This window comes from Cherax quadricarinatus, chromosome 42 (genome assembly GCF_038502225.1).
Source record: "Cherax quadricarinatus isolate ZL_2023a chromosome 42, ASM3850222v1, whole genome shotgun sequence".
NCBI lineage: Eukaryota > Metazoa > Arthropoda > Malacostraca > Decapoda > Parastacidae > Cherax > Cherax quadricarinatus.
This window is the reverse complement of record NC_091333.1, coordinates 6,388,127-6,400,626: the sequence shown is the minus strand read 5'-3', so window position 1 is coordinate 6,400,626 and position 12,500 is coordinate 6,388,127. Positions and strand designations below refer to the sequence as shown.

Below are 12,500 nucleotides of genomic sequence, written 5' to 3'. Positions count from 1 at the left end.
CCTTGTATTTCCATTGTGGTCCTTGTATTTCCATTGGGTTCCATGTATTTCCATTGGGATCCTTGTATCTCCATTGTGGTCCTTGTATTTCCATTGGGTTCCTTGTATTTCCATTGGGATCCTTGTATTTTCATTGTGGTGCTTGTATTTCTACAGAAGCAAGACAGAAGGTACCTTCTGCCTTGCCTCGGAGAGAATTTTCCCTCTCATCTGTTGCTGTCTTGCAACATTGCATAGCTCCTGTTTGCGACTGTACTGCATAATATTGCTCGGTGGCCCGGTGGCCTGGTGGCTAAAGCTCCCGCTTCACACACGGAGGGCCCGGGTTCGATTCCCGGCGGGTGGAAACATTTCGACACGTTTCCTTACACCTGTTGTCCTGTTCACCTAGCAGCAAATAGGTACCTGGGTGTTAGTCGACTGGTGTGGGTCGCAACCTGGGAGACAAGATTAAGGACCACAATGGAAATAAGTTAGACAGTCCTCGATGACGCACTGACTTTCTTGGGTTATCCTGGGTGGCTAACCCTCCGGGGTTAAAAATCCGAACGAAATCTTATCTTATCTTATCTTATCTCTCTTATGGGAAGTGAGCTTCTATACACCAAGACGGGCAGCAGACAGCAACTACACTCTGACTGTACCTTCTCCAGAACATGTCTACTTCTGAGATCGTTTATAATTACGTATTTACTCTGTGTGTACATCTACTAATGTCCAACAGTCAATAAGACCACGAAATAAAATGTCCAATCTTGCTATACCATGATTTAAAACTATCAGAATGAAGGTTCCTGAAATCTAAAACGTCTACCGTATACGGGAAGAAATTTAAGAGGGAATTTTTCAGATTTTTGCCCTTTTTTTCTCTCCCCCCCAAAAAAAAATTGCATCGCAAAAGACCTGGTCACAGACCGAGCCGCTGGGGCGTTGACCTCCGAGACCTTCTTCAGGTATCTCCAGGTATACCTCAATAGTTGAGTACTTCTGAGCTGGAACCTTCAACCCGGTAATTTACGCTCGGGGATTTAAGTCTTGTAAAGTATTTCTCGCCATTTAAAGGGAAACTCTTAATTTGTTCATTTAAAATGCCCTTTAAACTCTGTGTTGTTGCTGACTGGTGTTCATGTGTTTTTTGAGGTTATATATTATGGAGTGTTGGAAGGGAGGGTGGGGGTGTTAATGTGATATTTGGTGTTATAATGTGTTATACGGTGTTTTTATGCGTTTTGTTGTGTGTTGTGTTACTGTGTCTTATGTGGTGTTATTGTGTGTTAAGTGCAATGGTCTTATGTTGTGGTGTATTATATGGTGTTACAGTGTATGTGGTGTTATTGTGTGCTATGGTGTTATTTATGTGGTGTTATTGTATGTTATGGTGTTTTATGTGCTGTTATGATGTGTTATGTGCATGTGTTCTCCTGGGGCTCCGAGAACACCGGAGACTAAGACGTAGGAAAAAGAGAGAGAGAGAGAGAGAGAGAGAGAGAGAGATGTCAACGAGATAAAGTCAGTTGATCAAATGAAAATGCTGGCCCACAGATGGCTCCAACCTCATCCTGTTCCCTAGTTGTATGTCTCATAACAATAAAAATGCTTTCAAATGAGCTGATGTAGGTAACAGCTCTTAGCTTGCCAATAAAGCTAGGAATCCTTAACCTGTAAATAGCTGTCAATAAAGCTAGGGATCCTTAACCTTGTCAAACCCTGTGTAAAAAAAAAAAAAAAAAAAAAAAAAGAGAGAGAGAGAGAGAGAGAGAGAGAGAGAAAGAGAGAGAGAGAGAGAGAGAGAGAGAGAGAGAGAGAGAGAGGAGAGAGAGAGAGAGAGAGGAGAGAGAGAGAGAGAGAGAGAGAGAGGAGAGAGAGAGAGAGAGAGAGAGAGAGAGAGAGAGAGAGAGAGAGAGAGAGAGAGAGAGAGAGAGAGAGAGAGAGAGAAAGAGACTACTACTACCAATCCTCCCAGCATTGCAAAACAGATCTATCAAAAACACTGCATTTCGTCTATTACTCCAAAAACTTCAGCTTTGAATAACAGCTTAAATATTCCCTCCTCCAGCATGTAAGAATAAACACGCTTGAAAGCTTTTTTATTTTCCCAGCTTTATAAGCGTTTTTTGCAGGTAAAAAAAAATTGCATTCAGTGTTATTTTAGAGGTAATGCTGTTTGTTTACAAATAAATATTTAATGGTTGATAGAATTTGCTTTTTTTTTTAATTCTATCTGGAAGAATTATAGAGATTTTCGACTTATTTATTTATACGAAGGTAAAGAAAAAATTGGTGAAAAAATAATTAAGGTAATGGTGAAAGCAAGGGTGAAAGCAAGAGTGAAAGCAAGGGTGAAAGCAAGGGTGAAAGCAAGGGTGAAAGCAAGGGTGAAAGCAAGGGTGAAAGCAAGGGTGAAAGCAAGGGTGAAAGCAAGAGTGAAAGCAAGAGTGAAAGCAAGGGTGAAAGCAAGGGTGAAAGCAAGGGTGAAAGCAAGGGCGAAAGCAAGGGTGAAAGCAAGGGTGAAAGCAAGGGTGAAAGCAATGGTGAAAGCAAGATTGAAAGCAATTGTGAAAGCAATGGTAAACGCAATGGTGAAAGCAAGAGTGAAAGCAATAATGAACGCCAAAGTGAAAGCAATGCTGACAGCAAGGGTGAAAACAATGATGAAAGTAAGTGATTAAAATCAATATTGAAAGGAATAGTGAAAAACAATAAAGCAGAAGTGAAAGCCAGAGTGAAAGATAAAATCAATTGTGAAAGCAATAAAGTAACTGTGAAAGCAATGGTGAAAGCAGAGGTGAAAGCAACGATAATAATAAAAACCCACATCTTTGCTTGCATTACAATCAGGGAGAAGCGGTAAACCCACACAGCTCGTGTAACACCCGGGGAATGGCAGGCTCGTACCCAAGACACGCGATAATGGGGTAACTCTGAGCTGAAAAAAAAGATATGAACAACTCTCTATACACAAGTGCAACAGTTTCACGACTCTGTCAAGCCTCAAGTCTCCTGTCCAGCCCTCGACCACTGCACCACAGAGAGGAGAAGATTCATAACCTGTAACCCAACCAAGATTTGTTTTTTCACTGGGGAATAGTACCTTAAGCTATACATATACATGTATATATATATATATATATATATATATATATATATATATATATATATATATATATATATATATATATATATATATATATATATATATATATATATATATATATATATATTGGGCTTCTAACAGGGAAGTGTCACAGAAGGCACTACTGTGTACTGTCTGTGTCAGTAGCTACTGCCTGTAACCCTACTGTCCTATCCCACAGCCACACTAACCTTTCTCGGTATATCTATCCTCACCTGCCCTAATTGATCATAATTATCCACTAATTGTGATAATTATCCCTATTTGATGATAATTATCCCCTGCTTGATTAAAATTATCCCTAACTAATAATAATTATCCCCCAGTCGATGATGATTATCCCTCAACGATTATTATTCTATATTTGATAATAAATATCGCATAACTAATGATAATTTCCTCCCTAATTGATTATAATTACCCCATAATTGGTGGTGACTACCCCTAATTGATTATTAATGCCCCTAATTGATGATAAATACCCTTATTCAACTCCTTCCTATTTCATCTACAGTTTTCGGAGCGGGGGGTTTCGCCCCCAGCATCGAGGCGCCCCTGGTTACCACGGAGCAGTCACCCGTCACCAGTGAGTCCCCAGCTGTCCCCCCGACCTTCCTGGGTCGTCACAACGCCACGGTCACCGTCCACGCTGGTGACACCGCCGCTCTGGCTTGTTACGTCCTCAGACTGGGTGATAAGACGGTAAGTCCCCACCACTGTATGGTGGGTCCCCATGACTGTATGTGAGTCCCCATGACTGTATGGTGGGTCCCCATGATTGTATGGTGGGTCCCCACAACTTTATGAAAGGTCCTCACGATTGTGTGATAGGTCCCCACGTCCACACTTTAGGTCCCCACACCCACACTTTAGCTCCCCCACGCCAACACTTTAGGTCCCAACACCCACACTTTAGCTCCCCCACGCCAACACTTTAGGTCCCCACACCCACACTTTAGCTCCCCCACGCCAACACTTTAGGTCCCCACGCCTACATTTTAGGTCCCAACACCCACACTTTAGCTCCCCCACAAACACACTTTAGGTCCCCACGCCCACACTTTAGGTTCCCACACCCATACTTTAGGTCCCCACACCCACACTTTAGGTCCCCACGCTCACACTTTAGGTTCCCACACCCACACTTTAGGTTCCCACACCCACACTTTAGGTCCCCACACCCACACTTTAGGTTCCCACACCCACACTTTAGGTACCCGCACCCATACTTTAGGTTCCCACACCCACACTTTAGGTTCCAACACACACACTTTAGGTTCCCACATCCATACTCTAGGTCCCCACACCCACACTCTAGGTCCCCACACCCACACTCTAGGTCCCCACACCCACACTCTAGGTCCCCACACCCACACTCTAGGTCCCCACACCCACACTCTAGGCCCCCACACCCACACTCTAGGTCCCCACACCCACACTCTAGGTCCCCACACCCACACTCTAGGTCCCCACACCCACACTCTAGGTCCCCACACTCACACTCTAGGTCCCCACACCCACACTCTAGGCCCCCACACCCACACTCTAGGTCCCCACACCCACACTCTAGGTCCCCACACCCACACTCTAGGTCCCCACACCCACACTCTAGGTCCCCACACCCACACTCTAGGTCCCCACACCCACACAACAAACACCAACAAACTCACCTCATCGCCGTAAGCCCAGAATATTTGTTTATTTGTAAAGTCATGCGTGAGTGTATTTTATGCAAATGAGTTTGTTCATGCGAGTGTTTTTATGCGTCCATGTTTGTGTTTGTTGCGGATAAACAAAAATAAAATAATAAACTAATTTTCCCTCACCATAACATATTGCTGTGTTTGCTAATTATATTTAAGCTAACATGGCAATTATCAGAGTGATCATCATTATCATCATCTTCTCTCTCTCTCTCTCTCTCTCTCTCTCTCTCTCTCATATAAAAGGTTTTACAAGGTTCTCTATCTTTCTATCTCTCTATCTTTGTCTGTGTTTCTGTCTATCTGTCTGTCTGTCTGTCTGTCTGTCTGTCTGTCCGTCTCTCTGTCTGTCTGTCTGTCTGTCTGTCTGTCTGTCTGTCTGTCTGTCTGTCTGTCTGTTTGTCTGTCTGTCTGTCTGTCTGTCTGTCTGTCTGTCTGTCTCTCTCTCTCTCTCTCTCTCTCTCTCTCTCTCTCTCTCTCTCTCTCTCTCTCTCTATGTATGTATGCAAAGAAGCTATAAAAGTTGCAAAATAATTAAAGGGAGAGTTGAATGATAGATTTAGGCCTTTCGTGTCGGTATAAACACATCATCAGGAGCCTGCAATGTTCCAGAAACAGACGAGGAAGTCCAGGCAGATTCGAGAGAGTTGTTTCCCCGGAATATTTCCGCCTGGACCCCCTACTCTATTCCTGCAACATTGCAAGCTCCTGATGATGTACTGATTACAATGCAAAAGACCTAGACGTATCAAAGTAACTGTGACATATATCTATTAATGGATATTTTCCACAGGACAATAGATGACAATATTCTTTCCCCTCGTATACAAACAAATCGACCTCTAAGAGGTACTAATAATATTGTTAGGTAAGACACATATGCAACAGTTAGGTATCTTTATTTCGAAACGTTTCGCCTACACAGTAGGCTTCTTCAGTCGAGTACAGAAAAGTTGATAGAAGCAGAAGATACTTGAAGACGATGTAATCAGTCCATCACCTTTAAAGTTTTGAGGTGGTCAGTCCCTCAGTCTGGAGAAGAGCATTGTTCCATAGGGTGATGGACTGATTACATCGTCTTCAAGTCTCTTCTGCTTCTATCAACTTTTCTGTACTCGACTGAAGAAGCCTACTGTGTAGGCGAAACGTTTCGAAATAAAGATACCTAACTGTTGCATATGTGTCTTACCTAACAACCTGTCGATATTTTATACCATTTTAATGTTCACTAATAATAATGATTATAATAATTTAGGACATTATGCCCCTCCCAGCCCCCCCAAAAAAAAAAATGTTAGGCCTTACAAGCGATCCACATAGATATATTTCTCCCACACAGATATATTTCTCCCAATATATTAGGTTAGGTAAGATTTGTCAGGAAACAGGACAAGTGTGTCGTGACGCGGGTCTTAGTCCCGTGGCTCGATTTCTAGGGTCCGTGGCTCGATGCTTGGTACGGGTCCCTGCTGTCTCTGTTCACCTGTCAGTAAATAGGCACCTGGGTGTTAGTCGGCTGGTGTGGGCCGCATCCTGGGGACAAAACTGACCTAATTTGTCCGAAATGCTCTGCATAACAAATGGCTTTCTATATAGTAATATGCCCTTGATGTCAGCTATGGTCTGTATAAGTTGTATCTTGTACCTGTAGAAAAAATATATTATTATTATTATTATTATTATTATTATTATTATTATTATTATTATTATTATTATTATTATTATTATTATTATTATTATTATTATTATTATTATTATTATTATTATTATTATTATTATTATTATTATTATTAACAGTAGTAGTAGTATTATATGATGACCCGCCACTGGAGCTTTTGGTCAACTGACCGAGACCTTCCGCTGGCTTACCCCTCCACCCCTTTCAAAATTATTGTTACGATTTTGTATATATTATAAAATTTTAGTCTGTATATTTAGCTAAAAATATTCTTAATCCTGTACAAAACATTAAGACAGTTTAATACGTGTATAAAAGAAATATTAGTCAGTAATTCATTTAGAGAAAATGTCCTTTTATTATTATTATTATTATTATTATTATTATTATTATTATTATTATTATTATTATTATTATTATTATTATTATTATTATTATTATTATTATTATTATTATTATTATTATTATTATTATTATTATTATTATTATTATTATTACTATTATTATTATTATTATTATTACTATTAATTATTGTTATTATTATTAATAATATTATTATTATTGTGATTATTGTTATCAATCATATTATTATTATTATTATTATTATTATTATTAATTGTGATTATTATTAACATTAATTTATATTATTACTATTATTATTAGTTTTATCATTATTAATTATTATAATTATGGTTATATTAATAATAATAATAATAATAATAATAATAATAATAATAATAATAATAATAATAATAATAATAATAATAATAATAATAATAATAATAATAATAATTATCATCATTATTATTATTATTATTATTATTATTATTATTATTATTATTATTATTATTATTATTATTATTATTGTTATTATTATTATACTTGAACCTTGAACCTCGAGTTTTATCCCTAAAAAACAACATTTGGCAGAACACAAGTGGTTCTAAACTGAAAATCTGCGTCTCTTCAACGCTCAACAGTATGACGCAAAACTTGCGTAAACGAAGAGTGATATTTTTTTCCCACTCCCAGAAAGTTTCTTAGCCGTGATGACTGTCAGGCTGACAGACTGATTAACATGCTGATAGACTGACGAACAGATTGACTGGTTGATTAATAAGCTGACAGAGGTTGATGAATAGCTTGATGGGATGATAGGACAATCTAATGGGTTGATATGCAGGATGATAGACGGGTAGATAGGCTGATAGACAGATAGACCGGCTGGTAAGTAGATGAAGAGGTGTGTAGAAAGGTTGACAAATCAGCTGACAGGAATAGAGAGGCTAAAGGACAGGTTGATAGACAGGTATAGCGACAGGTTGATGGGCAGATAGACTGGAAGACAGACAGGCAGATAAACAGGCAGGTAGATAGGCAGTCAGATAGACGATCAGGATAAGATAGACAGGCAGAATGACAGGCAAATAGGCAGGTTGACTAGACAGGCTGATTGATCGCTATTATTATTATTATTATTATTATTATTATTATTATTATTATTATTATTATTATTATTATTATTATTATTATTATTATTATTATTATTATTATTATTAATATTATTATTATTATTATTATTATTATTATTATTATTATTATTATTATTATTATTATTATTATTATTATTATTATTATTATTAAGAATATTCACGGGGAGGCATTATACCTGCCTCTGAGAATCAAGGGGCAGAGCCCCAGGGGAGGTTATCAGTGAAATCTCCAGTGGATGATGTCAGTGAACACCAAAGGGGATGTTGTCAGTGTGGATTCCAAGGAGTGTTAGTCAGTGAGGCTCCCAGGGGTTATTGTCAGTGAGGACCCCGGGGGATGGTGTCAGTTTTAGTGCTGGGGAAAAGAAAGGAGAGCTGGTTGTTTCATTAGGCAGGAAGGTTGATGGTGGTCGTCTCAGAGCATCTCTCAAGTCGTTCTCTTGTCTCTCTCGCTCTCTCTCTCTCTCTCAGCCAGATTCATTTTCGTGTGCTCCGGCGTGAGTGGAATTGTTGGTGGTAATGGTAGTGGGGTGGATGTTGTTAGTGGGTAGTGGGGTGGTTGTTGGTGGTGGTGGTGGCTGTTGTTGTTGATTGTGGTGGTAGTTGCTGTTGTTGATAGTGGTGGTTGTTGATATTGTATGTTGGTAATAGTGGTGGTGGTGGTTGATGGTTGTGACAGTAGTGGTGGTTGGTGGTGGTGGCTCTTGTTATTGTTGTTAGTGGTGACTGTTGGTAGTGGCAGTTGTTGTTAGGCGGTGGTAGTGGTAGTTTTGGATATCGGTTGTGGTGGTAGCAGGGGTTGTGAGTGCTAGTGGTGATGGTTGGTTTTCTCCAACTTTGATATCTCTCCTGCCTTGGACGAAGACAACACAACCCAGCACTATCCTGAAGGAGAGAGAGAGAGAGAGAGAGAGAGAGAGAGAGAGAGAGAACATGTGACATTATCCCTCTTGTTTGGAAAGTTCTCTCTATACACCAGTAACAGCCTCGTTGATCAGGCCCTGATCCACCGAGAGGCCTGGTTGTGGACCGGGCCGCGGGGGCGATGATCCCCGGAATACCCTCCAGGTAGACTCCAGGTAAACAACCTCTCATTTTTCTTCCTGACTTCTCTTCTCTAATCGACACGTCAACTGGCGCTAACACACGCGAATCTTCAGGTTCCTCTCGTTCTGTGAGATAGTTCTCCTGCGCTGTTTAACCTGTGACCCTTTTGACTTGATTCATTCCATATATGATCATTTGGACTTCATTTGTGTACTCTTGTACTGGAAAAAAATCATGGAACGGGTGAGGGTCTGGAAGTTATGACAGGTGAGTCGTAAAATTCCGAGATCAGCACATGGAGTGCTGTTCCAGGTACCATGTAGCAAGTCATGTCATGAGGTGCTAATCAAGAAGCACCTGTGTTAGTACCTTTGTACTCTATGGAGACCTCAGGAAACACCCGTGTCAGTACCTGTGTACTCTCTGGAGGCCTCAGAAAACACCTGTGTCAGTACCTGTGTACTCTCTGGAGGCCTCAGGAAACACCTGTGTCAGTACATGTGTACTCTCTGAAGGCCTCAGGAAACACCTGCGTCAGTACCTGTGTACTCTCTGGAGGCCTCAGGAAACACCTGTGTCAGTACCTGTGTACTCTCTGGAGGCCTCAGGAAACACCTGTGTCAGTACCTGTGTACTCTCTGAATGCCTCAGGGAACACCTGTGTCAGTACCTGTGTACTCTCTGGAGGCCTCAGGAAACACCTGTGTCAGTACCTGTGTACTCTCTGAATGCCTCAGGAAACACCTGTGTCAGTACCTGTGTACTCTCTGAATGCCTCAGGGAACACCTGTGTCAGTACCTGTGTACTCTCTGAAGGCCTCAGGAAACACCTGTGTCAGTACCTGTGTACTCTCTGGAGGCCTCAGGAAACACCTGTGTCAGTACCTGTGTACTCTCTGGAGGCCTCAGGAAACACCTGTGTCAGTACCTGTGTACTCTCTGAATGCCTCAGGGAACACCTGTGTCAGTACCTGTGTACTCTCTGGAGGCCTCAGGAAACACCTGTGTCAGTACCTGTGTACTCTCTGAATGCCTCAGGAAACACCTGTGTCAGTACCTGTGTACTCTCTGAATGCCTCAGGGAACACCTGTGTCAGTACCTGTGTACTCTCTGAAGGCCTCAGGAAACACCTGTGTCAGTACCTGTGTACTCTCTGGAGGCCACAGGAAACACCTGTGTCAGTACCTGTGTACTCTCTGGAAGCCTCAGGAAACACCTGTGTCAGTACCTGTGTACTCTCTGAATGCCTCAGGAAGCACCTGTGTCAGTACCTGTGTACTCTCTGAAGGCCTCAGGAAACACCTGTGTCAATACCTGTGTACTCTCTGGAGGCCTCAGGAAACACTTGTGTCAGTACCTGTGTACTCTCTGAATGCCTCAGGAAACACCTGTGTCAGTACCTGTGTACTCTCTGAAGGCCTCAGGAAACACCTGTGTCAATACCTGTGTACTCTCTGGAGGCCTCAGGAAACACTTGTGTCAGTACTTGTGTACTCTCTGAAGGCCTCAGGAAACACCTGTGTCAGTACCTGTGTACTCTCTGGAGGCCTCAGGAAACACCTGTGTCAGTACCTGTGTACTCTCTGAAGGCCTCAGGAAACACCTGTGTCAGTACCTGTGTACTCTCTGAAGGCCTCAGGAAACACCTGTGTCAGTACCTGTGTACTCTCTGGAGGCCTCAGGAAACACCTGTGTCAGTACCTGTGTACTCTCTGGAGGCCTCAGGAAACACCTGTGTCAGTACCTGTGTACTCTCTGAAGGCCTCAGGAAACACCTGTGTCAGTACCTGTGTACTCTCTGAAGGCCTCAGGAAACACCTGTGTCAGTAGCTGTGTACTCTCTGGAGGCCTCAGGAAACACCTGTGTCAGTACCTGTGTACTCTCTGGAGGCCTCAGGAAACACCTGTGTCAGTACCTGTGTACTCTCTGAAGGCCTCAGGAAACACCTGTGTCAGTACCTGTGTACTCTCTGAAGGCCTCAGGAAACACCTGTGTCAGTACCTGTGTACTCTCTGAAGGCCTCAGGAAACACCTGTGTCAATACCTGTGTACTCTCTGGAGGCCTCAGGAAACACCTGTGTCAGTACCTGTGTACTCTCTGGAGGCCTCAGGAAACACCTGTGTCAGTACCTGTGTACTCTCTGGAGGCCTCAGGAAACACCTGTGTCAGTACCTGTGTACTCTCTGGAGGCCTCAGGAAACACTTGTGTCAGTACCTGTGTACTCTCTGGAGGCCTCAGGAAACACCTGTGTCAGTACCTGTGTACTCTCTGGAGGCCTCAGGAAACACCTGTGTCAGTACCTGTGTACTCTCTGGAGGCCACAGGAAACACCTGTGTCAGTACCTGTGTACTCTCTGGAGGCCACAGGATACACCTGTGTCAGTACCTGTGTACTCTCTGGAGGCCTCAGGAAACACCTGTGTCAGTACCTGTGTAATCTCTGGAGGCCTCAGGAAACACCTGTGTCAGTACCTGTGTACTCTCTGGAGGCCTCAGGAAACACCTGTGTCAGTACCTGTGTACTCTCTGGAGGCCTCAGGAAACACCTGTGTCAGTACCTGTGTACTCTCTGGAGGCCTCAGGAAACACCTGTGTCAGTACCTGTGTACTCTCTGGAGGCCTCAGGAAACACCTGTGTCAGTACCTGTGTACTCTCTGGAGGCCACAGGAAACACCTGTGTCAGTACCTGTGTACTCTCTGGAGGCCACAGGAAACACCTGTGTCAGTACCTGTGTACTCTCTGGAGGCCTCAGGAAACACCTGTGTCAGTACCTGTGTACTCTCTGGAGGCCTCAGGAAACACCTGTGTCAGTACCTGTGTACTCTCTGGAGGCCTCAGGAAACACCTGTGTCAGTACCTGTGTACTCTCTGGAGGCCTCAGGAAACACCTGTGTCAGTACCTGTGTACTCTCTGGAGGCCTCAGGAAACACCTGTGTCAGTACCTGTGTACTCTCTGGAGGCCTCAGGAAACACCTGTGTCAGTACCTGTGTACTCTCTGGAGGCCTCAGGAAACACCTGTGTCAGTACCTGTGTACTCTCTGGAGGCCTCAGGAAACACCTGTGTCAGTACCTGTGTACTCTCTGGAGGCCTCTGCTTATTTCACATCACGTGTTCTTATGTGTTCTTATGTGTTCTTGTTATGTCACTGTTTTTGTTATTGTCGTCATCAAGGAACACTGAGCTTGCTCGCCCAGAAGTTTGTTAATTAAACCTCCACTGTTAAACATCCCCCACTGTTAAACACCCAGTGTTAAACACCCACTGTTAAACCCCTACTGCTAATCCCCCACTGTCAACCACCGCTGTTAAACACCCACTATTAAACACCATTGTTAAACACCCACTGTTAAACACCCACTGTTAAACCTCCACTGTCAAACACCCATTGTTAAACCCCCACTGTTAACCCCCACTATGAAACGCCCACTGTTAAACAC

At 42.6% G+C, this 12,500-nt stretch overlaps 1 protein-coding gene across 2 annotated transcripts in view; it reads left to right on the top strand.

The window, feature by feature from the left end:
* LOC128695529 (zwei Ig domain protein zig-8-like) overlaps positions 1–12,500 on the top strand; it is a 136,093-nt gene that overhangs the window by 54,526 nt on the left and 69,067 nt on the right. For both annotated transcript variants that reach the window (XM_070093160.1, XM_053786207.2), the window contains exon 3: positions 3,648–3,835. In XM_070093160.1, the coding sequence (XP_069949261.1) occupies positions 3,648–3,835 (188 nt within the window). The remainder of the gene's footprint in view (positions 1–3,647; positions 3,836–12,500) is intronic.